The 25265-nt window shown below is 44.4% G+C and overlaps 9 protein-coding genes across 9 annotated transcripts; 3 read left to right on the top strand and 6 right to left on the bottom strand.

The window, feature by feature from the left end:
- Nucleotides 1-1743: 1743 nt before the first annotated feature.
- On the bottom strand, nucleotides 1744-4309 carry L199_007983 (uncharacterized protein; the record flags this gene model as incomplete). The annotated part of the gene is made up of 11 exons (XM_064893669.1): nucleotides 1744-1936; nucleotides 2005-2119; nucleotides 2181-2570; nucleotides 2639-2801; nucleotides 2872-2984; nucleotides 3056-3225; nucleotides 3291-3414; nucleotides 3488-3676; nucleotides 3753-3827; nucleotides 3891-4087; nucleotides 4152-4309. 11 exons carry the CDS (start codon nucleotides 4307-4309, stop codon nucleotides 1744-1746), a joined length of 1887 nt encoding a protein of 628 aa, XP_064749741.1.
- Nucleotides 4310-5883: 1574 nt separating this feature from the next.
- L199_007984 (uncharacterized protein) lies at nucleotides 5884-7290 on the top strand (the record flags this gene model as incomplete). Its single annotated transcript, XM_064893670.1, has 5 exons — nucleotides 5884-6120; nucleotides 6193-6338; nucleotides 6413-6576; nucleotides 6636-6789; nucleotides 6849-7290. 5 exons carry the CDS (start codon nucleotides 5884-5886, stop codon nucleotides 7288-7290), a joined length of 1143 nt encoding a protein of 380 aa, XP_064749742.1.
- A 375-nt stretch (nucleotides 7291-7665) lies between these two features.
- On the bottom strand, nucleotides 7666-8572 carry L199_007985 (methionine-R-sulfoxide reductase; the record flags this gene model as incomplete). Its single annotated transcript, XM_064893671.1, has 6 exons — nucleotides 7666-7708; nucleotides 7762-7821; nucleotides 7889-7999; nucleotides 8095-8140; nucleotides 8203-8281; nucleotides 8342-8572. The coding sequence occupies 6 exons, from the start codon at nucleotides 8570-8572 to the stop codon at nucleotides 7666-7668; spliced, it is 570 nt and encodes a 189-aa protein (XP_064749743.1).
- Nucleotides 8573-8890: 318 nt separating this feature from the next.
- Nucleotides 8891-10297, top strand: L199_007986 (uncharacterized protein; the record flags this gene model as incomplete). Its single annotated transcript, XM_064893672.1, has 5 exons — nucleotides 8891-9000; nucleotides 9090-9333; nucleotides 9410-9832; nucleotides 9925-10088; nucleotides 10180-10297. The coding sequence occupies 5 exons, from the start codon at nucleotides 8891-8893 to the stop codon at nucleotides 10295-10297; spliced, it is 1059 nt and encodes a 352-aa protein (XP_064749744.1).
- Nucleotides 10298-10485: 188 nt separating this feature from the next.
- On the bottom strand, nucleotides 10486-11932 carry L199_007987 (uncharacterized protein; the record flags this gene model as incomplete). The annotated part of the gene is made up of 8 exons (XM_064893673.1): nucleotides 10486-10536; nucleotides 10619-10740; nucleotides 10930-11150; nucleotides 11227-11322; nucleotides 11429-11454; nucleotides 11521-11627; nucleotides 11708-11821; nucleotides 11911-11932. 8 exons carry the CDS (start codon nucleotides 11930-11932, stop codon nucleotides 10486-10488), a joined length of 759 nt encoding a protein of 252 aa, XP_064749745.1.
- Nucleotides 11933-12377: 445 nt separating this feature from the next.
- Nucleotides 12378-15547, bottom strand: L199_007988 (uncharacterized protein; the record flags this gene model as incomplete). Its single annotated transcript, XM_064893674.1, has 9 exons — nucleotides 12378-12422; nucleotides 12488-12811; nucleotides 12882-13308; nucleotides 13390-13715; nucleotides 13774-13797; nucleotides 13873-14069; nucleotides 14133-14248; nucleotides 14329-14433; nucleotides 14508-15547. 9 exons carry the CDS (start codon nucleotides 15545-15547, stop codon nucleotides 12378-12380), a joined length of 2604 nt encoding a protein of 867 aa, XP_064749746.1.
- Nucleotides 15548-16498: 951 nt separating this feature from the next.
- On the bottom strand, nucleotides 16499-17157 carry L199_007989 (60S ribosomal protein L26; the record flags this gene model as incomplete). Its single annotated transcript, XM_064893675.1, has 3 exons — nucleotides 16499-16693; nucleotides 16820-16903; nucleotides 17116-17157. 3 exons carry the CDS (start codon nucleotides 17155-17157, stop codon nucleotides 16499-16501), a joined length of 321 nt encoding a protein of 106 aa, XP_064749747.1.
- Nucleotides 17158-18274: 1117 nt separating this feature from the next.
- Nucleotides 18275-20962, bottom strand: L199_007990 (uncharacterized protein; the record flags this gene model as incomplete). Its single annotated transcript, XM_064893676.1, has 3 exons — nucleotides 18275-19385; nucleotides 19449-19909; nucleotides 19991-20962. 3 exons carry the CDS (start codon nucleotides 20960-20962, stop codon nucleotides 18275-18277), a joined length of 2544 nt encoding a protein of 847 aa, XP_064749748.1.
- Nucleotides 20963-22498: 1536 nt separating this feature from the next.
- On the top strand, nucleotides 22499-25157 carry L199_007991 (uncharacterized protein; the record flags this gene model as incomplete). The annotated part of the gene is made up of 3 exons (XM_064893677.1): nucleotides 22499-22820; nucleotides 22894-24442; nucleotides 24509-25157. The coding sequence occupies 3 exons, from the start codon at nucleotides 22499-22501 to the stop codon at nucleotides 25155-25157; spliced, it is 2520 nt and encodes an 839-aa protein (XP_064749749.1).
- Nucleotides 25158-25265: the final 108 nt, after the last annotated feature.

The raw sequence follows: 25265 nt of genomic DNA on the forward strand, positions 1-25265 counted from the left end.
TAGAAAGGAAGTTTGTCGTCGTGGCTGAGGACCTTTGATATCCTCAGCTTCGTGTTATGACATGTTGCTAGAAGTGGCATCGGCAAGTCCGATATACCACGATATAAGTAGGTCGCGATGCTATAGTCTTTCATAGACGAATTTTATCGAATGCATGTTATGTTGCCTACATTGAGCTAGAATATCGCAAACAGATGAGAATTTCAGTGTCAGAGATTTTTCACAAAATTATTCGCTTCCGGATGCAGTCAATACGCCGTTGACAGAGTTTCGAACGCATGTCCAGTCGATGATGAAAGAATGGCGGAATAGTAAGCGATTTGCACCTGCCTTTGGTTGTCCGTTGAGAGTTACTGATAAATCTATCTAAGATATCAACAACAAATCTGATCCTTCGTCAATGATTGAACCCCACACCAGACTGCCTCCACAGATTAGAGATACTCTTCGTCTCGCTGCCACTCCGTCCACTGAAGCCTGGAAAAGTGTTTCATATTCCGCCGCTCTATGCGTCAGAGATAAGATATTCAGCGACGATCTCACCGAACTGAGAGTAGATGGCAAAACAATCGATGAGAGATATACTGGGATGCTGAAGGATAACAACATGTATAACGGGCAAACACAACAAGAAGTAGATGATCTCGTGTTGGGCAAAATCAGTATACTTTCTGAAGTATGCCCTGATTTTGGGGAAAATTATCAGACTAATTTGGATATTTGAAGATGAATTTCGACAATGGGTGTCTTAGACTATAACAGAACACGGCCAGGAAGTGCAGGTAGATGCTGGTGTAGCTATAACAGCTCTGGGCCTCGAACCGATGAGGCAAGTAGTACAGATATTTTTCAATGCATGTCAAGAGTTGGATGATCAACGAACCCAGAAATGAATTCAAGTGGTGCCCTCTTCAGGTGTTGTTGGTTCTGCTAATCAGACGCAGCTAGACGCAAAAAGTCTTCAGCATGTCCTGGCTCTCGCATGGGACATGGATAAGGCATATGGCGGAACTCATCATCTAGCAGTCGAACGCCTCGAATTCGGATATGACGATGTGGATCCTTGGAGTACTCCCTATCGTAACTCCCTATCATAACGACTATGGCTCAATTGCAGTAAGTAGCAGTGACGAAGACGAAGATGGGGTAGAAGTCATTTATGACTTCGTAACGATACCCGTCTTAGAGCAATGGACGATAATCGTAGATGGTTTTCAGGATCCCTGAACAGTCTGTAGTTACCTTTTTGCCAGATGGAGGAGGTTCTCAGGAGACAACATATAATGAGAATGGTACTATCATGCATTTCTTGTGGTGTACTGTACTTACATCTTTTCAGGAAATTCTCTGTTATGGTGAACACCCCATGATATCCTTTTGAGACGATATTTGCAAGCCAGTTAGAGCTGTATGTCTCGTGGAGGTAGCTGACATCCGTGACAAAAGTAATTATACATCAAACAAAACATAGCCATCGCTGTATAAACCCTACAAGAAGAAATGCTACATAAGGAGATGTGGAGGAAGAAGAATCATGCGAATTTGACCGCACGATCATCAAAGGGGGTTTTATTCAGTGTTTATTTGTTCTTTTCTGTTTTATTTTCTGTATTTAATATCATCTCCAATAACCTGACACCCGACGATATCCCGTCTTCAGCTTTCGAACTCAGCCCTCTAGTCTTATCCTTCGTCATAATCTATATGGTCCATCATATGACCATAAGATTTGAGAAGATAAACCTAATGGAATCTTTCCACTTGGGTTCTCTCACCGGCGACACCCTCAAGTTTATAAAGAGGTTCAAGTCTCGCGCTCTTTTGCCAGAAGACGTATCGCTTGATGAACCATGGTAACCATTGAGTCGATTGATACTTGGCAAACATCGGTACTGGTACAGCAAAGACGTAATCCAATTCTTCAAGTGTACGTCCACTAAAAAAGCAGCAAAACAGTCAATAAAGCCTCGTCTGACATGGTCAAGGAAGGTGAGTGGAACTTACGCAGTCTCCGGAACGAAGAAGAAGCATAGTACCCAGGCTAGTATATTGGTACCAGCGTAGAAGTAGAATGCACCCCATGGTTTCATAGCAGCCAACATACTTGGGAAAGTCAGACCTGTGAAATCACAAAATCAGCCACCCGTTCTTTACAAACGGAGAAAATCGAGAGAACTCACCAAGGACAGCTGCCCACATGTTGTTTTGTTGCACGGCCCATGACATACCGATCTCTCGGTGAGTGAGGGGGTACGACTCGGCGGCATACACGAAAGGTACAGGACCCATACCGGGAGAGTAGAAAGCGGTGAAAAGGTAGATCGCCAAGGCCAAGACAGGTACTCTGGCACCGTTTCCTTCATCCATAAAGAACATAGAACCTGCCCAGAACAGACATATAGCCATGCAAGGGAAGGTACACAGAAGCAAATTTCGTCTACCGAAGGTGTCGATTGTGTAAATAGCGGGAATGGCAAAGATGGTGTTGACGAGACCGAAACCGAAAGATGCCAGAAGACATTGCTTGGTGTTGTATCCAGCTTCGGAGAAGATCGTAGACGAGTAGAAAGCTATGAGATCATGTGATTAGCAATTGATTTCGAGGAGCTGTTCAGAGAAAGATGGGAATATGACTAACACATGATGTTGATACCACACAATTGTTGACTGATCATGATGGTCCAAGAAGCCAAGTTTGCCCGTCTGAGACGGGGCTTGACAAAGAGGTCTTGGAATCTGGACAGGTAGGTGGTACCTCTGAAAGCTTCTTTCTCCTCTTCCAATTGACAATGGGCGTAGAACTGAGAAGAAATGCCAATGTCAGTGGACAAGCTTACGATATATCCAATTGGAGAGACATCTTTGACTTACCAAATCTCGGGCAACTTGGATTTCAGACTTTCGTAATCTCATAAGAGATTGGAAAGCTCCCCCATATCGGTCCTTCTTCATGAGCCATCTTGGAGATTCGGGACAGAACCAGACTATATGAAGAATCGAAATCGATATAAGCTATGTACTTCTTGTCACCAGGTAAGCTACGTGATAGACTCACTCAAGACAAGGAGAGGTACAGCAGGCGCGAAAGCAGCGGCCAATTGAATTCTCCAGGCGATACGTCCTACTTGGTAGAATACCAAGTTGGAACAGAAACCGAAGAAGATACCGAAAGCGACCCAAAGTTGAAAAGACATGACCAAAGCACCTCGAATGGCGGCGGGAGCACTGGCAGAAAATAAGGATTGTTAGCATCCTCTTTTGTATGCACGATGCAGGCGGGATATACGCACGTCTCAGCCGTCATGATAGGAATAGTGGTGATCTTCATACCCATACCGAAACCGAGGAGAACTCGACAGATGAAGAGTTCCCACCAATTTCTGGTGAATGCTTGACCGAGCACAGGGAAGACACCTATTGCACATTTAGACGGTCAACAGGCTGATCCCAAGAAATGTAAAGTTGATGGCAGGGTAGAGTCACTTACAGAAAAGACCAGTGACAAAGATTGTACCTCTTCTACCAATATAGTGATTGATTGGATCGGTAAGCATCGCAGAGATGGCTCCTACGGTGATAGAGGGGGCCGAATTGACCATACCGACCAACCATGTGTTGTGATCAATACCAAATTCGACAGGGAAGGACAAGTTGGCACCATTTGCACCGGTATTATCTGCAGAATTGCCAGACATCAGTATTCTGAGTATGGATACATTAAATATGAAGCAAAGCGGATGTTGTTGACTCACCCCAACCTTGGATCGCAGAACCAATAGAGCAGACGATAACAAGGAAGTACAGAGCACGAGTTTGATCCCATTTGTCTAGAATTGCGATTAGCTGACGTTGTTATGTCGGATCTACGAATAGGGCATAAGGCGGCTCACTGGTTCTCTCCCTTCTAAGCCAGTACCTGTCATCATCGGTCAATTCTTCGATGGTCTCGTACTCGTCGGGCTTTTGCGAGAGTAAAGCGGCTCTTCGGAATAGATCCCGTTTGTCGTCGAATCCCTTTTCGGTACAGAATTGGTCGGCTCGAGAGAACAAGGCTTCCTTCGATAGTCCAAACAAAGGATTCTGGATCCTATGGTGTCACCTCCAGTCAGCACTGATACACATACCATATCAAAGGGTAGGATAAAACTCACTTGGCAGATACATTTCGATTACGAGCGATGACATGTTGTTGATGCGAAGCTTCGATATCTTCGATATGGCCGACATCACTGAATTTCTCGGGCTTGGCATCCGCACCTAAACGGTGGACGGATGAATCGCTAGCAGCGGACTGAGGTACCGCTGACATGATGATGAGTGAACAAGGATGAGATCAAGTCAGATAATACAATGAAGGGCTACAAGAGTGTTGGTGAGTGAAGATAGTGTTGATGAATAAAGGAAAGGAAAGGAGGGGAAGACAATCTTCGTCGATCTCATCGTGACTAATATACTATTTTCCATCATCATTTCCCCATCCTCTATCTCCTGCTCGAGCACTCGAGGACTCGAAAATGTCTTGTTCTAGCCGAACGCACCCGAACCAAACAACGACGAAAGCGGACAAATTGCGGATTCTCATTCCCTTTTGTACGATGTCATTGTCATAAAAATGTCGGGTGAGAGCTTAACAGCATAACACCGCAGCGTCGGGTGGGGATAGCAGGCGCAGTACAACAAAGTCTATTGATGCAGTTGCAGTACCGCTTACATCTGGAATTTGATCTGTTCCTGGTCTAAATTAAGTCCCTTTGATGGGATACCTTTTGATCGGTGGATACCCCATGATCTCTCCTTGATGCCCCGCTGATTCTCCGGATCAAATTCAGGAAAACACAAGAAATACACGTCATACACACAAACTCATACAGACGGACCATCAAATCCCCGCGTCACCGATCAAACCACAGGAATGCTTTCCTCGCGTCCACCCCAGCCATCTTACTATTTCTGGAAAACACGACATTGGAGGATTGTAGGAAAGGAGCGCTTAATGAATCATACAAAGAAACTTATTACACTTATATGACGCCTCTGACGTTCTGGTATCAGGGATCTCGGTCGAGTGTAGTATAGGTCAACTTGCATGGTAGAGCGAGTTCACGGATGCAAAAGAGACAGAACCAAATGTACAAACAAAATGTCCATGATGAACTCTCAACATCGTGGCGTTACGGTGCTCGTAAACTCACATAATGTAAAGAAGGATGAGAGGCCTAGTTCGGACCCGAACTTGCCAAGTCAAAAGAAGAAAAGAATACAGCAGATGATCAGAGGAAAATGGTTCAAGATGATCCGTTGCATAAGTCACATGAGAAATAGCATCAACCTCCTCTTTATGACCCTCCGGTATGTGACGGCCCGAACTCTCTTTTTAGTTAGACTCACCAAGGTTATTTCTCGGACAGATACTGGACATTTATGGTAGATAAAAGAATTGGCGGAGAATGAATGGTCTTTAGGATAAATCAAGAGTCCATAGCCGACCAACGTTGATTCCCAAGCCGACTCTCCTCTTGTGCTATGTCAGTTGACAACGATACCATGCTGACACTAGGTGATAACCACGCAGGCACCTTGGAAGGTCACCTAATCTACTGGCTAGCACGGTAGTATCATGATCGTGGGCAGTTCAGCGAATCGCTGAATTTTCGGAGTGTCAAGATTTTTCGGCAGATGAGTTGTTAGCTTCATATCAGATGGTATGGTATGGTATGGTGTATGTACGTGTCCGGAGAGTACATGCGATCTCTTGCTGAAGGAGGATAAAGTAGAGTATATAAAGGTTATACACTGATTCTCGATATCGAAACTTCTTCTTTCTCATTCACAAACTTTCTTTATAAATTTGAATACAACCATACAAGACAAACCACCAACAAGATGATCTCTAAACCTGAACCAACTTTGCTCGAGCAAATCGAAGCTGCGGGATGTCTCGTAGATACCGATTCTATGAATCCCGAAATCGCCAAGAACCTCCCTATCAAAGCTCACGATATGACCTCTAATCATCTTTTGGTAGATGAGCAACTTCACAACCCCGAGAACAAGGAGTTGGTAGAGAGAACTATCAAGGAACTCAAGGGCAAGAGCTGGTTGGAAGTTCACACCGTTCTTGTGAGTCAGCCATGGCGAATTGTAGTAGACAAATCGTTGATGACTGACTTAAATTATTCTTTTAACCGATAGTCCGTAAGATTCGCTAAGAGAGTCTTACCATACATCCAAGGAAGAGTATTGGTCCAAGCTTCTCCCCGAAACGCTTATAACAGAGATGCTATCGAAGCTCATGTCAGAGCTTACGACAAGGTCTTCCAAGAGGAGGGTATTCCAAGGTGAGTCATTATCTTGTGCACATCAATATCTCTACCTGTATGGGCCGCTGATGTTGTACATTCTGACTCTTTAGAGAACGATTCATGGTCAAGGTCCCATCCACCTCTGCCGGTGTCCAAGCTGCTGCCGTCCTCAATGCCGAGGGAATCAGAACTTTGGGTACTTCCTTGTTCTCCCTTCCTCAAGCTATCGCTTGTTCCCAAGCTGGCATGCACTCTATCAGTCCATACTTCAATGGTGCGTGATGACTCAGCTTCAATCCGATGTTATACTAGGCTAACCAATTGGTTTTATAGAATGTCCCGCCCACGTTGACCCATCCATCTGGCCTGATGTCGAGGACGTAGCTACCCAACACCCTATGGCCGCTCGAATGAGACACATCAGGGACACTTACGACCGACTTGCCAAGGAGACCGGAAAGACCCAACCTCTGATCAAAGCCGCTTCGTAAGTCCCAACCCAGTCCCCCGTCAACAAAAGCATACTGATCTTTGTTTATCTTGTAGTTGTGTAACTGCTCGAGAATGTATGGCGATGCTCGAACTTGGTGCCGACTCCAACACCATCCTTGCCGACCAGATGGAAGATCTCTGCTCAACTTCCAAACTTCCTAAATACAAGAAGGGTGCAGAACACCAAGTTCGATTTAAGAACCAATTGAACAACACCGAAATCTACTGGGAAGCATGGAACAAGGTTGAACCTGCCGCTTCAAAAGATCGATTGAAGGAGTTGGCCACCAAAGACCCATTGAGCAAAGTTATGCAAAAAGATTGGAAGATCGCTTCTACCGATATCAACTATCTCGAAGATGGTGTTTTGGACAAATACAACAAAGAAGATGAAATTACCGCTATCAGATTGAAGGATGCCTTGGAATTGTTCTACAATGGTGAAGAGAACTCGAGAAAGGAGATCGAAAGGTTACAAGCTATCTACAATGCTTAAAATCGTTCATGAGTACTAGTAGATGAGTCTGAGTAGTCCTTTGTAGGCTGAGGTAGATGGACGTTCTTTGATTATGTATATAGATCTTGAAATGAATCAAATAAAATGAAAATATGTGGTTGTGGTGGTTCGTCTTACAATTCCTATCGCTTGTTATCAATTTCACTTGGCTGACTGATAGTAAGTATGAATGAGATACTCTTAAATGGTCGCTTGCATCGTCTTATATTTCTGTACATCATTTACACTACCTCCTACAACAGCAACCACCTCATCTACAACATGTCCCACATGCTACACCAGTCTGACAAGATTATCAAATCCCTCATACATCCATCCCTCCGCTAATGAGGCCAAACATCGTTCTACAGCCTTCTACTCTTGTTTGAAGTTGAGCGAGATACCATTCACACAATGTCTATACCAAAGAATCAGCTAATGTCGCATGATATATCGATGCAGCTGACTCACCTCTCATCAATGGGATTGCCAAAACCTTCCCCTTTAAAAACATGTCCCAGATGTCCACCACTACAATCATGTTCCCAGGTCAGCTATTTCGTGTTCTTCTGCCAGTCATATGTACACCCCTACTCACCAATTGGCACAGACGATCTCGGTTCTAGTCATAAACATTGATTTATCTTCATGACGGATGACAGCCCCTGGGACGGTATCGTAGAATGCTGGCCAACCGCATCCCGAGTTACTATATATGCATAACTCAAGTCAGCTTCAACCGATCTATTAATCAAGATGCCTGGTATATTGCATGAGTGGCAAATATCGTTACACCTTACTCACAATTTGGTCTTGGACGTGTACAGAGGAGCATCGCAGGCGGCGCAATCTGGATATTTAACAATTCTATCAGCGAGTGGCAAGATGTAATGAAAGTGGAGAAAGACATACGATAAACACCATCATCATTCTTCTTATCATATGCGTGAGATCCAGGTCTTTCAGTTCCTTTCTGTCTGATCACTCGGAACTACCAATATCGATCGATCAGCTTTAAGCAAGAAACGAGGTAAGTAGATCTTTCACTCACCTGTTCAGGCGATAAGATGGCATGCCACTCATCGTCACTCTTCTTCACCGGGTAACTATCACTAGGCATCTTGCTGTTACTACTGCTTGAAAATAGGGCGAAAGGTAATCCCAAGCCTGACAATTTGATTGCGTTGTTTCCTACAGCTGCAATGGTTGAGATTGGGATTGGTAATTTAGTTTTAGCAGTGGCGATTGTCGATCTGACTAGTGTAGGTGAGATCAAAGGCATCAATAGTGATATTGAGAGGATGAGCGTTGTCACTATATATAAGGTGCGGGACATACAATATGCGAATAGATGGGATGAAGATGAATAATACCAGATGGATGGTTGATGATGATCATTCGCCGTTACATAGCACCAGCTAAAAGTGGAGGTATATGATCACAAAAGTGGAGCCGACGTAGTACAAGTGCAAAGGACATTGCCACGTGGTATCACTGGATGATCACAGTGGAGGACGTCCATAGTCGACATTTCCCCTGGTTGATCAGCTTCTCCTGGTATGCATGATGGTATTCAGCACTTCAGTTAGCGTTGGACAAGATGCTGCCACCTAGTCTACCAAGTAGGAACGGAAATGGGAGCGGAAGTGGAATGGTCCATCCAGATGACGCTATCAGGCAGACAGATGATGATGCCTCATCGTCAAGGGCGTGAGTGCACCATCAACAAAACAACATTGAGCTGCAGTTTCGGTGACCTAGTAATTGTAATGATAACACCCATTGGTATCTCCACACAGCTCAGCAATATCCCTAGGCTACCTGACCGACCCATTCTCTTCCATATTATACAAATCATCTTTCTCCCCCGGTACCTCATCTTCAACTACTCGTAAACCACCTTTGATCAACATAGGTACGCATCACCGTACAATCGGCATCGATACGCTGGTCAACCGGTTCTTAGACAATGACGGTGGACAGGTAGGTAGACAGATTGTATCGTTAGGTGCAGGGAGCGACACGAGGTTTTGGAGGTTGATGGTGAGTTCAGACCAGTCCTGTCATATCAATAGACAATGAACAAGAGTAACCATTGACTGTATGTGAGATTGATCAGTCTCGAAATCATCCACCGAATATATCCAAATATATCGAAATCGATTTCCCTCACTTGACATCCCCTAAAGCACATCGTATATCCCGTTCCAAGAAACTCAATTCTTACTTATCACTCGAATACAAGATCTCACAGGGTGGTACACGTCTCGACTCACCTAAATATACACTCCTTCCTCTAGATCTTCGTCCAACCCCAACCAAAAGTATACATCAACTATTAGATGAACATGTATTACCGTTATTAGATACTGGTTTACCGACGTTGTTTTTGGCGGAATGTTTATTCCCTTATATGCCTCCTGATGATAGTCAGAATATAATTTCGTGGTTTGGGAGTAGGTTTGGCGATTGCATAGGTGTGATATATGAGATGAGTGGGCTGGATGATAGTTTTGGGAAAGTCATGAAGAGGAATTTAGCTGTGAGCAAAACCATTCACATTTTATACCTAAATTCTAATGAGTTTGAAGATCTGTCATCAAGCTCATGCAGTATACGATACTTGTCCATCAGTCACGAAACCTATCTATACCAGGATCCGAACCCTTCCCGACCCCTCAATCTCAAGCTCAAAGATTTCTAGATCCATCTTCGGGGGAAGGTATATTCGAGAAAAGCGGTGTAAAGACTTTATGGCAAGTTAGACAACAAGTCATCGATCCAGAGGAATTGCAGCGGTGAGTGTGGATCAAATATTCAACAAAATGTTATGATCACGATCGAATTTGGTCCGAAGCTAATTGCTATCGAAATATCTTGTATCACTAGTATATCAAAACTTGAAATACTCGACGAGATCGAAGAACTCAAATTGGTTTTAGAACATTATGTGATAGCTTGGGGAATCAAAGGTGATAAACTGACAATGTCCAAGATCACTTTGTGATTTTTGGATGCAACTAAAGATATCACGAATGCATGTGTATATATGAATCGGCTCTATAAGCACTCAAAAATCATAAACTTTTCCTCTATATATCCTCTGGTTCTGAAGATAGAATCCAGCAAGAATAAAGAGGAGTCCGTCTACCCGACTACATTACAACCCAAGAGACATCGAATATACCGAATTGATTAAAAGGTCTCTTCTTCTGCATGTAACGGCTGTTCTTCACCTTCCGGAACCTACAATTTACCAACGACATACGATTTTAGTAAGGTACAACCCAGTGAAAGGGGGATGGTCGAGAGGAGAGATATAACCTACCTCGAATCCTTCAATCGTAGCATATAAAATCTCTTGGATTTTAGCCATCACGTCCGACTCTTCTTGCGTCACTCCTTCGATAGCCATACGTTCTTGTACTATGAGTTCGATATTTCGGAGTTCTGGCGATGACAAGGTTGATTAGCATGAATGATCCGTTATTCATCTTTTCCTATCATCTTTTGAGTAGTTCATCGAAATGAGTTTTCGCTAATGACTCGGGTTCCGCTTTCTTATCCCTTGCTTCGTCTATATTTCTTCCACTTCCACTGCCCCTATTTCGCAAGCTTGGAAAATACCATCTAACTCACTATCAAAGTAGAAATCCCTCTCCTTCAACAAACTCTCACTATGAGCTTCGATCTCCGCTACACGAGCTTGCATCTGAGCTACCTGAGCTGCCGAGGCAGATGAAACTTGTCGACTGGCACCCACACCGCCTATACCACCTCCGGGACGTGGATATGCTGCTCGGGCGGAAGAAGAGGCTGTGCGTGAAGTTGGAGGCGGGGCAGCGGGGATTATACCGCCTCTAAACAACGCATAAGTACAGAACGTCTAGCTTAAGCTGGGCGGAGTGATTATATCGGTCAGTGCACTTGACTCACGCTCGTCCTTCTGCGTCATATGCCATCCCACCACTATTGGCATCCCAGTATTTCTTCATCCACTGTAAGAATTCGAGATTATCTTGCATCTTACATCTATGAAGTGAAGACGGTAACCAAACACCAAATGTTTATTAGCCAAATTGTTCTTTTTGCTCGTCCAGCCGATCGAGAGTATAAGTAATATTGCTGATACACTCACTTGATAAGTCTCTGAACAGGTATAGGCTATACGATTGATCATGATGATTAACATTCCATGCAGATTTCAGAATAGTGACAAGTCAGACTTACCTTTTCGATCCTATGAACGTTGAAAGCTTTTTGTAAGATCTTGAAATTATCTAAATATTCATATTCCATCTTTGCGTTGAATTTCACTTTGGACATCGGTAAGTCGCCTACAGTATACAGGACACAACATTATATCAGTTCGAAGTATACCTTTATCACAAGTTGATTCAATGTTTAGGATACTGACCGTAAATTGAATCTATGATCTGACAATATACAGATCCAGTACCACATTGTTCTACTTTTGAGATCGTTATCGGTTCTAGTAATTCGTTTAACCATGCGAGGAGTTCACCTCGGGCTGTAAAATCATAGATATGAATCGATACAATCAGTATGTCATAGAGTACAATACGTATATGGTGTGACATGACAGTCACTATCACTCACATTCCCCTGTGTATACTGACATTGCTTTTGCTTGTATGTTATTCGTTATATTTCGTTATGTTATATAAATGGATACTCACAGTACAGTTGAGGTCGAATGTAACTTCAGCTTCAGCTCACAACTCACGAATCAACGCGACGCTATGACCTCGACCTCGTTTACGCAAAGTCAAAAGAGACGCGTGCTTATCATCTCAACACCGATCGACGACTTATATCCACATCATGTCAATTGACCATTTGGTCATGAAAAGCTACACATCCTATGCATGTATATATGTACTGGATATCTTCCTCGGCAGGTAAACTATAACCAAGTTAATTTGCTACACGTTGTTCCGAAAATGAAAAGAAGATAAAAGCAAAGATTGTTATTTGGGTCAGATGTATGCTCATTCGTTTCCTTTTCTATCTATATCCTGTTACCAGATATCAACGATCTCTGTATCGGGCACATTGTATAGTGATCAATGGTTGAACAAATCATGGAACACAGTAGGTATCTCAGCGGACTATAGCACGACAACAAACACATCAGTCAGCTTCAGTTCAAGCAGTACTGTGATGTATAACCCACCTTAAACCTATAAGCACATTCCGTACTTCTAAGCATCTCCACATCACCCCCAGCAGCTTGTACAAAGCTGACGATAACACCGTTCACCTGTTGGCCTTGCGTCCCTCCTTGACGGTTTGAGGGAGGTACCGCAGCAGCAGCTCTGTGTGCGTAACCTTCGACAGATCGGGGTAAATCAAAGTTGATTACCAGTGGTGACCAAGGTACTTCAGGTGGTTTTATATTCACATCAAACACGACCAAGAACCTAGGTCCGTTACCTGATAAAGATAGACGCCATTGTTGGAGAATAGCTTTTTTCTGTGTAGGTGGCATATCCGGTGTCTATAAACATCAAACAAAATGAGGTCAGATCAAATTATCTTGTCATATGTGACGATCCCACTTCACTTACAAGGTACAAAGTCTCCCATTTCCTACTTTGTAACCTAACCACAACAGCTTCCAACATACTATAAGCTCCCACATGTATGATAGCTTGCCATAAAGGATAATCCTCCAACATCTTCGTTAACATATCCAATTTATATTCTTTAGCTCTATTCTGCTCTTCGTTGCCTTGTCCACCATTGGTTCTTCCCGATCCTATCGTTCCTGGACCAATCTCGTTATTCTGTTTATTCTGATTATTCGATCCCTGTTGGGCTGATCCGGTGATAGTCAAGTACACATAGGTATGTTTGAGGTTGATCCCCGGTGTGACGGAAGATACAGATTCCTGAGAATTGGTGCCTCCCTCTCTTCGGACCAGGACTCGAACTGGATCTCGAACGGAAAGTGACTGTGAGAAGTTGATCACGTCCGTTGGAATGGTATTCGAGCTGAATGTCGATCTCATCCATCAGCTTCCTAATGTCTCGCAGAAAATGTAGATACAAAGCTGAATGGATGGACCAACTTACAATAAACAAGTCTGCCTCTCTATTCCATTCCCACCACCGGGGCCATTTGCAGCAGCAGCCGCACTAGTAGGTCCACCGACGGCAGCTGTACCATTTCCAACGGGATTTCCAAACCGACTTCCTTGAGTGGGGAAAGGCGTCTTGCTAGCAGGGTTGAAAGGCGAATCTCTTCCTGCGTCGTAAGGGCTCGTCAAACCAGGTGAGAAAGGTGCGATTGGAGCTCCGGGCGTTAATGGGCCAGTCATGCTCAGTCCACCGGGTCCACCTCGTCGGGGTGCAGGAAGGAGCTTGGCAATATTCAGAACGTTATCATATAAGTTACGAGCCTATGACCATAGGCAGATTAGCATGATCAAAGTATGTAAGGAGATTCAGACAACTTACGATCAATTGATCCACTTCGTCCAGCTATTGTAATAGGAAAAATCAAGGTCAATACTCGTTGCACACCCAGAAGGATTCAGAAAGTAGGGCGCAACTCACGATCAACAATCTACATTCCCCACCGCCCAGTCCACCCCTACTAGTCATTACTTCGGCCACTTTCGCAGGCGTACCAATCAAAATGTGAATAGCGTCTCGTTGCATCGCAGCAATCTCGTTGGGTAAACCTGATGAACCTGCTGCTCCGGCAGCTACAGCCGATCTGATCCCTAATGGACCTCCAACTCCTCGGACCACTAAAACAAGGTAATCAGTGATAAGTCTACTTCAGGAAGTAGTGAAGACAGGTGGTCACGTACATTTGTGACATTGCATTGCCTGATCAACGGTCGTGGTGATGATGATTACTGATGGTCCGACGTAACTGGCTGGGGGAGGTGGCAAGTTTTGCACGAGATGCAAAGCGGGAATAACACTGTTCGTATTTGAGAGTTTATCAGTACAAGCAATCTTCGAAATAAGAATATAGACATGAGATGCAATGTAGTGACTCACTAAGATATGATTCTCTCCGTGGTAGGAGGAGCTTGAGCTATAATATCACTTCCTTTGATCATGAATGGTAGTACTCTCGTTTGAATCTTATTTGGTGGACCGATCCTATCACAGCTCACTCTCAGTTTGTTATATTACCGGAAAATCCTCCGACCGTAGTAAAGAGATCAGTTACTCACCCGTACTTGGATATTGATCTGAGTAAATCAACTTTCAAATTTAGATGTTCCCATTTCGTAATGACTATCCCAGCTCCAGGAGCAGCCACACCACTTCCACCAGGAGTTAGTGGACCAGTTCCAGTCGATCCACCTGGTCCAGGACTGGCTGTACCTGTCCCTGCACCTGTACCGCCGGCGGAATTAGGCCACTCCCTCTCTCTATCTCTCAATCCACTGGGCGTATGAGGATGGTGGGGATGACCCAATCTAGTCGAAGGGTATTCACTAGAGGGTGTAATTTGTCCACTGGCCAATCCGGAGTTATTTGGTTGAGGTTGACCTATGATCCCACTTGAGAAAGACCTATTCATCCCTGGTCGATTGTTACCACCTCCAGCAAGGGAATTGGGCGTGGTCATAGGTCCATTGGAATGTATGAGACTTTCTACCCCGTGATGTAATGGTCTTTGAGGTATACCCAATGCCAATGGTCCAGGATGTCTACCATCTCCCAACGTACCCAACGTACCTAACGTAGGAGTTTGATTGGAAGAAGATGATTGTCGAGTAAGTTGTGAGTGTGATTGTGTCTGTAATCTTTGTAATTGAGCGACGGAGGTTGATAATGCTGATATCTGCTGAGTCAAAGCTGCGATCTCCACCTGTGAGCCTTGTGGACCTGTTGAAGCTACAGCTCCTTGAGATTGAGGTTGGGGTGTGGTAGATGGTATGAAAGGTGATTTAGCTAGACCATTGCTTTTCGGTAATGGTAATTCAGAATCAAAAGGTGCGAATACACTTGAAGTATTATTGGTCGTCGTAGCTGTTTTTGATCTAACAGGAGATGTGGTAATCTGTGATTGAGATTGTGGTAATGATTTCACGATTGCTGTCAGTTGAGATACCTGGGTGGATAAGGTTGATAAAGCATTTTCAGTCCTGGCTAGACGAGCTGATAATGCTTGATAGATAGGTGATGATTCGATATCGTTGGAGGGTTGGTTGGGGGAGGTACGATGGGGTTGAGAGGGTGGTATGGGGGTATTGTCCCCTGACATTGCGAATGAGTCTTTTTCAGTTCTGTGTATATAGATCGGGTGGATATTGCCAGATGAATAGTGTTCAAATACAAGCTGAGCTAAGGTGGGCAGACTTGACAATGCTATACATATATAAGATATGACAAGATTTGAGATGACAAAGCTAAACTTGTTCTCGAAGGAACCAACGATGATGTGGTTTGTGACATGTCGCGTCTATCTCATCGGAAACTAATTTCGATAGCGACATGACTCATTCATCTCATGCCTACTTTGCATATGTTTCACGAGCTTAGAGTGAAGCATCATGCCAGCAAATGAGAATGTGCTTCTCCGGCTGTGTGTATTATGTATCGTTGAATATGATGTATGTTGTATTTATGTTTTTATAACGGGATTCATCCCGTTCAAATCGTTATAACTACAGTATACGTTTGTTTCTCCTACTGTCATTTCGTAATGAGCAGTCTCTCACTTGTCATGCCTGTCTGCCTTATAGTCAAACAGCTCTTCTAAGCCGAAACAATCATCAGAAGTCATTTGCATACTGATGAGGAACAAGAGCAGGTTGTGACATGAAATCCTCCAAAACTTAGAATCTCATGCTTTTGGTGTGCTCTACTGACCATTACCGAGACCATGTAGACTTCGATCAGCAGGAGACAAGGCCTTGGTGAACATAACCATTGCTGCCATACGAGATACGAGGATGAGAACGACCGGAGCCTCAGAAGGGATCATAACATAGTCAGAAAGTCAGTAAAAAGCACTCCCAAGATAACCCCTCTAAAACCTTTCTGAGAGCCGTTAGAACCAATAACAAGATCCTGCAATCGTTCTTGGTGCTACGACCATCGTCAAAGTGATCGTGAGAATGGCAAAATACATCTCCCAAGTCCAGTAACCAGTGATACAAGACCTGTTTACCCTAACCCCTAACTAAATATCATAAGATAGATAGATAATCGTTTATTCCTTCATCTCAACATCTTCGGAAGAAGAGGATTTAGCACCTTTTCTCTCGAGGATGGCTTTTCGGTCGGAATCAAGTTTGAGGGAGGTGATGACTACGTTGGAAGGGTGGATACCAACTGGGACGGTGGCGGCGTTGGATTTTTCAATGTGGACTCGGTCGACGTGGATGACCCATTTCTTTCTGTAGACCTATAAGCACACGAGGGGTGAGCGAGTGTTCGACGTGTACAAAGGAAATGAGATATTGGTGTATGACATGATCTGGGACAAAATGATGTCTAACGGATAAGAGGGAAAAAGGATTTTCCTACTCACTTGAGTCACTTTACCCTCTCGGCCCTTGTATTTACCTCTAACGATCAAAACTTCGTCGTCCTTTCTGATAGGGATTGATCGGGCCTGGCGATTGTAAGAAATGATATCAGCAAATATGATCATCTGACCGGACTGCTACTCTTCCAAGCACCATCTCCAAAATCTCCCATAACCGTCAATCAAGCGAGATATCCATGAGAGTTGGCCCACGTCCTATATCCCTTCTTCACTATTCCATCTTCATGACCAGCGCTATATCCATCATACATGTTACCAAAATTCTGACCATAACTCACAGTGTGTTGCTTTCTCAATTCCTTGGAAAGAGGAGAAGACATGATCTTTCTCTTAAGACCGGAAGGAGCGGCGAAATGAGCCTTTCGGGACTTTCGACGGTCATGAGCGAGGCCTAAATATAAATAGAGAATTAGTACACATATCCTAACGACTTGGTTAGGGTTCAGCAAGCAAGCGAACGAGCGACGAAGTTGATGCGATCTAACTGAGTCCTCTGCTGTTCCAAGTATTCTGAGTCTGAGGTATGGTCGTATGTACGTTGAGATATGAGTTGACGTCGGCAGATGAACGATGTCGAAGATTGTTATTCTATGTAAATTCCTCCTTCATGAATCTTGTAATATGTGTCTCCTTGATGCTGGATGTTCCTCCATTTCCTATATCAACTTCCCAGCGATACACTATGAAATCTCCTGTCCACTCTGAAACCCTCCATTCCCAACTGTCCGTGACATGCTATTCTAGAGATGTTGTAGCGTTGTCGTCGATGTTGTCGGCGTTCATCCAATACTATCTATTCCCTTGAACATCCTCCTAATTCTGCTGATATACCATCCCTAACTCACTGGCTCGCTCGCTCGCTCTGCTACAGGTAGAAGACCTCACTCACCAGTTGAAGAAGCCATTTTTGATGATTTTGATGGTTTGAGGGATGAGGGGAGAGACAAGCAAGGTAATTTTGATTGTTATCGATAAAATCTCCAACTGGACAGGATAGCAACGACAGCCTACAACCTGCAAGCTACTGCAGTACTGGCACAAGCACCCATGCTTCCCACTAGACCTGAAATGAAATCTGTATGCGGGAGATCGCAAAACGCCGGTAATGGTACAAGGGGGATTAACCTGCAATGCATTAGTGTGGCACTGATTACTCGGTGAACTTTGCATCGGCCTTAAGCGTATCACCGATTTACACGCCTCAGCTCGTGAGCTTTGACCAATCAACCAATAACACATAGTCGATGCATAAGATTGACGATTCTATCGCAACAGGATATCCCATACTAATCTTATCAGATATCAAGCCGTACAACTAGACAGACAGACAAAAAATAAACGATATGTACAACGAGACGGTATGGACACAGAGCTAAATAGAAGATACAACCAAGAAAAACACATTACGAGTGTATGAAAATATGAGATATCTGTCTGTTACCTACCCCAAACAACCTCAATGACACCACCACCCCAAACATGTCCGAAATTCTCTTTCACCGATCCTCTTCTAGGTTCAATCCCAATTTCCAACACGTACGTCAATGTCATCTCCGGTACGATAAACGATTGAACCATCAATTTCCTCAACAACTCTGTTCCTCTCCTATCATCCGCGGGGGATGAGGAAGATGAGATGGAGAATGGTTTAAGTGATATTAATCCTTTGAGATGTACTTCCGTAGACGTCATATCGACAGGTACCATCTCATCATTGACATTAGCGTTTTCTGATGGAGTATGAGTATGATGAGGATGGTCCTCATCTATTGTAGGTGGAAGATTTGACGTAATTGGCGATGATGATAACGTTCCGGTGGGAGTTTGACTCGAACTTGATCCTCTTCTTTTCATCAATCCACTGAGTGATCCCCTTCTATCTCCCAAAAGAGACTTCCTTCTCGTATTGATATTCGCATTATCAGTCGTATTTGTTGATCCAGCAGAGCTGAACCTTCTTAAAGGTCCTCCTTCAGCCATGTTACTTGAAGTCGGCACACTTGAGCTTAGCCCGTGAGCGGTATCATTACCGGTCGAATCTCTGCGATCTACGGTCGATGCGGTCGATCCTCTTCTTCTGTTATTTTCATCATTCATCATTCCTTCTAAACCCAACATAATTCTTTCTCCTCCTTCTTGCCAGACTTCAGCCCTGGTGGGTATCTCAATCCTTCTAATCTCCCTTTCAATCCCAATCCTAAAGATCGTCACCCTCGTTAACCTAATGACAAACTTACTTTCCCGGGGATTGGAGAAGGTCGATAGTACATGAGGCAAAGTGGAGTGGAAATGAAGATGAAAGGGGAATGAAGGAAGTTCACCGGAGGAAGGTAAGAATAAAATAGGTGGTGAAGGTAACAATAAGCTGACTTCTATACCTGGCCCCTCACTTCCTGCTGGAACAGGTAAATTAGTTTTGATCTTAGGTTTACCGCCGTGCAATTCGATTGTACGCCATCCGGGATTTAGAGGATCATCAGAGGTGAGCGCTCGAATTCGACGAGGGGTTATATACGCTCGGGGCTCATATATGATAGGTACGGTTATACTAGACACACCGAATCAGTTCTATGACATTTACGCGGAATGTCGGTGAGATGAGCGAACTCACGTTTCGTTGAACCGTAACCCTTTCCTGATCAATTTGACCCTCAAGACATATTCGACGTTAGCTTGCATACCCACTTGCTGCAGATCGCAGGACGATGGTAATTCCGAGTTGGTGTCCTTGTAATGACATGTAGGCATTTGGAGGGAGAACCGAAATGAGGTATTGGGCGGTATCATCGGTAGACCATCTTTGTTAAATAATGGTTCAGCAGATGGGGTAAGGAGATTGGTCGTTGAAGAAGATGTCGAGGGTTCCGGTGGATCATCTAATCCTGGAGTATCTATACTCGACTGGTTATCATTCGAAGAGGTCGTAGGAGGTTGGTCTTGTCGATTGGTAGAGGTATCGTCTGAAGATGAAGGGTTTGGGAATAATTGTATTTTGTTTCTCGCCATTGGTAAAGTGTCCAATACGGTATATTGACCTCTGACGTAGTATGAGACATTTATCATGCCTATGATCTGATAACACGGTCAAATAATAAGTATCGTTAATCTAGCGTACCTATGGATGCACGATAGGAGACAACTCAAACCACTCACGGCAACTTCCAAACCGACTGCTCTATCCACTTTCCCAACCTCGATCCTCCCTTCCACCCAATCTTCTCTACCCAACTTGATATACAGCGGTCCAGTCCCATTGGCATTCATTCTTCTTCCTCCTCTCGTTAAGATCAACTTCAGCTTCTTCCCACCCGTACTTATATCCGAGTCTCCACCAGCTACAATGTTGGAGGACGATGGGCCAGCAGGAGGAGGAGGGGATTGAGCGATAGCATTGAAATATGCCGAAGCTGGATGATCAGCTGATAAGTGTACAGTAGAAATCAATCGGAGTTCATCGCGACCTAGGGAAGGTGAATAGATTGGAGGTTCAGATGTGGGAATGGGCAAATCGACAAATCCATTACGATTATCTAATGAGCTGCTGAGGTTGGACGCGATGGTCGGTCGTTGATGTGAGGCCTCAAATACACTAAATGTATTTCTCCTATATGATTGACCGTGTTCGTGGGAATCTAATATCCTACGACGAGGAATAAGAGGATCATCGTCATCTTCTTCGACCTCCAACGATGGTACACTTTCCTCTGAGATGTCTAAAGCGAATTCTTCTGTTGGTGAGGCTGAAGTAAGTCGAGGGGGCTCGTCGGTATGCCTAGTAGATGAAGTACCAAAGTATTCTGCAGCTGCACGATCGAGAAAACCCTCATCATTATTCGATGAAGGACCGACCGCAACAGCATCTTGATATTCTGGTAAATCTGCGTTGGCGTCTTCTGCTCTAGATACAGCATAGCTGGGTAGATTGGGTCTAGCCCATCTCTCGGATGCGGACGTAGGTATAGGTACAGAAGGGGTGGAAGAGATAGGTAAGATCGAATTTCCAGTTGAGATGGGTGATAAGACTGGTGCGCCCGTCGATGAAGTGTGAGATTGAGACTGATCGTCGGAGGGTGTGTTGGATTGCGGATTGGCACGTTTCGCTAAATTGCTGAATAACGACTTCATCTCGTACTGTCTCTCATGGTTGTCTTGTTGTCATGATGTATCCTATGTACATTAGATGCTTGACAGAGAGTGTGAAACAGAGAGACAATCGAGTACTGTAGATGGATGTCGTTATCTAGGGCATGGATGATCTTGGCTCAACCTTGGGACCCCACTCATTTGCCACCCGGTTAACATCCTCATACATCCGCACTAAGATCACACTTACATCCTTAGCAGAGAACAGACTGTCATGTCAACAGCTGTCTGTTCGATGCCATGAGAAGTGAGCCAATGCAAGCAGACTCCTCCTACCTTGGCTATTCGTACTGAAACTGACATGCTTGGAATAGCTACTCTACCATAAGCACATCAAGCTTGACACTTGTCCGGTATTGTACTATGATTTACCCCAGTTCAGCTCGTTCCGGATATACCGGAGTCATGGAAGAAATCAACTCAGATCTCTTTTCTTTCACTTGCCAAGTTCCGATTCTACTAGCCCACCACTCCTCCTTATCGACATTTTTCGCTAAGCTGTTTGTGGTATTTGTAGCTCGAAGAATGAGGGTGATGGAAAAATATGCACATTTCACTCGTAGAGTATATGAATCAGGGCAGATGTTTGGAAAGAATGTTCCGATGCGGATGAACATGTGAGATTTCATACGTTACATATGTATACGTGATGATATGAGACACATCTTGTCTATATTTGGTACTGCATTGGATGCTCCTATGTCCGTGCAGATCGATTTACAACATCTTTGTTTGTCCCTCTCCATCATTTCCAGTGGCCATCTTATCATAGATTATCTGAATATTGACCACCACACCAACAAGAAAAACAGAAAACACATTTAGTCGAAGATATATCCCACTTGTTTACGTCGTCTCTTCCAGTCGCTGGGCACAAATTTCCTCGACAAATCAAAATCGAGCCCAATAACAGAAGCACTTGGACATAGTACTCAGGTCCGAAGATGAAGATATAGATATTGCAGCGAAGGAACCTTGACTCCGGCGCATCACTTAGTCCTGCTGGGCTGCGAAAGTGGATGATCTGCACTCTCGTGGGTGAACAACGAACGTAGTAGAGTTGAATAGGAATAGCAGAAGGATTGACGGAAGGGACGCGTATATCAATCAAGTCTTAGCCAAACCAGGAGCAGACATCAAATCAGATCAGTCTGTCGCTGGACGAGCGCTCCCAGTGTTCAGTTTGAAAAGAGCACCTATCAACCAGTACGAATTATCCTCACTACCATCATCATCGTCACCTTGTTTGCTGGACATATAATTATACAGTTTCATCATTATTATTTTAGCAGGGTAGCAGGGTTGGTAGGGTAATAACGACATTCAGGAGGCGGTGCAGGTGGAGATCCCTGCAAGTTTCGAAAAACAGATCTGGTATTTTGTCGAGCAAAAGTGAGTAACGTCAATAACATATCCTTCTCAACCAATCATATCAATTTTGATCCCGTTTCTATGACTCTTTCCTATCACCGTACTGTACGTCCGTCCTTGTTGTTGACATCCTCATTTCCACAACAGATGTCATATCAAATACATCAACCTCCCTCTTCCTTCTTTGATCCTACAAACATACCTGTCACCTCGCTCAATTGCCCTCCGAACTACCCCGAGACCTACCTGGATAGGTTGGTACGAAGCAAACAATCTGGATCACCAGCACCTAGCTCAGCAGCTTGTGATCAATTCTACAACAATAACGACTATCCGTATAACACCAACATTTCAAGACCAGGCATGAGCGCAGCCGCTGTCCTGCCCATGTCTTCAAATCAACCTCATACGATGATGGATTACAGACATCTGAATATGCAGAAGAACATGATGAGCTATCCAGACTCTGGTGAGTGCGCCTTTTCACGCGTCGGTAATAATCAAACCATACCCATCTGATCCCTGTATATCCGTGTATATAGCTACAGTACGACAACCACCTGCGCCAAATCCTGCTCCGCCCATCAAACAAGCTTACACACCTCCATATCCAGCTCAAGCTCAGAATGTTGCTCAGAAACCATCACGATTTCAACAACTCCTCGATCAGAAATTTGCGGCTGAGCAGAGCGTAAGGAATGCCCCTGCCGCATCCGCCCAACCATCTCATCAGAAGATCACGACATCAAGCGACTATCTTCAGCATGTCAGAAGTCAGATGATGCAACAGGCGAACGACACGGTCTTCCACAAAGAATTCGTTAGCAGTCAGTATACTCAGCCCATTCAAGCACAACAGCAAGCAGCTCGACCTCAACAACTCGTAAATAAAGCTCAAACTCCCCAGGTCTATCCTGTTGCGCAACATCGAGCCCAATCATATCCAGATGTGCCAGCACAGTACCCCACACAGCAGCAACCTCCTTTGCCTCAACAGCCGATACACCTTATACCACAGCCACAACACACTCCGGGGTACTCACCCTTAGGCCCCTCACCAACCAGTTCGACCGACGTCGGGTCATACAACGCATCACATCTCCCAGTCAATATTGCTCCATCCGTCCAGCTCAACTCTCAGGCGCCTTGGGTTGGACAAATCACGCCCGCGCAAAATACATCTTACCCTCAACTCCCTAGTGCTGTTTCCAGCTTCAACACGCCGCAGCTCACACCCTCGAGTTCTGTTACTGCCCAAGTCCCGGTCAGTCAGAACGATAACAGTAACAACCAATGGCTTCAGAACGCGGGCATGAATGGCTGGACGAATGGCCCTGTCAACACTGGTGATATCTCGCTGACTCCATCCCACTTCGAACAGCAGGTCACTCGACCACAAGTCACACCTTCTTTCTCCTGGAACGTCACTGAGGAAGGTGGGGAATCATCATACAACGCTCATACCTCCTTCGATCGAACGCCCGTACGGTCTCCTTCCAGACCTTCAACATCGTCTTCTTCTTTGCCTGTTACTCCGACCGGTGCTACTCAATATTCACAGTTCCCCAATAACGCAAACACAAACAGGTCAACGCCATTCTTGACAGTAAAAATCGAACCTGATACCCATCATTTGACTGTACCATTCACGTCTCAACCACAAAATATATCACCTACCTCCTCACGTTCGTCAAGTGTCGGTGGTAATTCCCCTTTGTTAGAATACGGGGCGAGGATGTTCACCAATATGAACGGATCGTTTTCCCTTCCTGGACCAGCGATGTACATGGCTTCGACCAATGGTGGTGGCGCAGGAGGACCGTCAACCTTGGCTAATGGGATGGCAGGGGGTGATGGTGGTGGTGGAGGGGAAGATTGGTCAAATGGTGGGAATGGTGAAGAATCAGGATCGGGTGGCCAAGCAGGTTCAGGATCAGGATCAGGATCAGGATCAGGAGGAGATGGAAATAATGGAAACAACGGGAATGGTGATCAGAATGGTGATAACAATTCGAATGGAGGTGGCGGATCAGTAAGGAAGGGCAAGAAATTGACCTTGGCTTGTCATTTCTGTCGAAGAAGGAAATTGAAGTGAGTTAATCAATCAAGTCAGATGGTATTATCCAATGGGACAGAAGCTGATATCTGGTATTGTAGATGTAATGGAGTTCAACCGCGTTGTGATAATTGTACGAAACGGAATGAACACTGTTCATGGGATGGGAATGTACGACGTCGAGGACCTGGTAAAGCTACAAAGGAAAGGAGAGAGAAAGCTGCTAGAGAGGCCTTAGCAGCTGGATTGACCAATGAAGATTCCATCAATACCAACACCAGCACCGAACAACACCAACATGATCATCAACATATGGAAGGAGGAGGAGAACATGATTTAGTTGATCTACCTATTGTCGTAGCACTGAATTCGTTACCTGATTTACAAGAAGATTCCAATGAAGAATTCCGTCTGGACCATTCTCATTTACAATCACTTGGTCATGATCCAAATGACATTTCAGGACAAGGAGGTGAAGAAGGATTGGAAAGTATAACATTGGATAGATTACCTGAATTACATCAAGATGACGACAACAACGATCATATACCGATTGATCCTGCTCTGGCTGCTTTGTCGGCGGTGTTACCTGTTCCTGGAACGTTGGCTGAATTGGAGACACCCCAAACGACATCTATAAAAGCGGAGAAAAGGAAATCAGGTGTTGATATCGAGAGTGCAATGGGATTGGATGATGAAAGTGCGAAAAGAATGAAACTGGATGAGAATACGTATATACAAGAGCAGTAAAGGTAGTTTAGTGGATTGGCAAGATCTGTATGAAGTATGATTGAGAGAACCATATGAGGGGTAATACGGTGTATGGGATAGGTCTGGAGCAGAATCACCGCGAAGCTT

This window comes from Kwoniella botswanensis, chromosome 3 (assembly GCF_036426115.1).
Source record: "Kwoniella botswanensis chromosome 3, complete sequence".
In the NCBI taxonomy this organism is placed as follows: domain Eukaryota; kingdom Fungi; phylum Basidiomycota; class Tremellomycetes; order Tremellales; family Cryptococcaceae; genus Kwoniella; species Kwoniella botswanensis.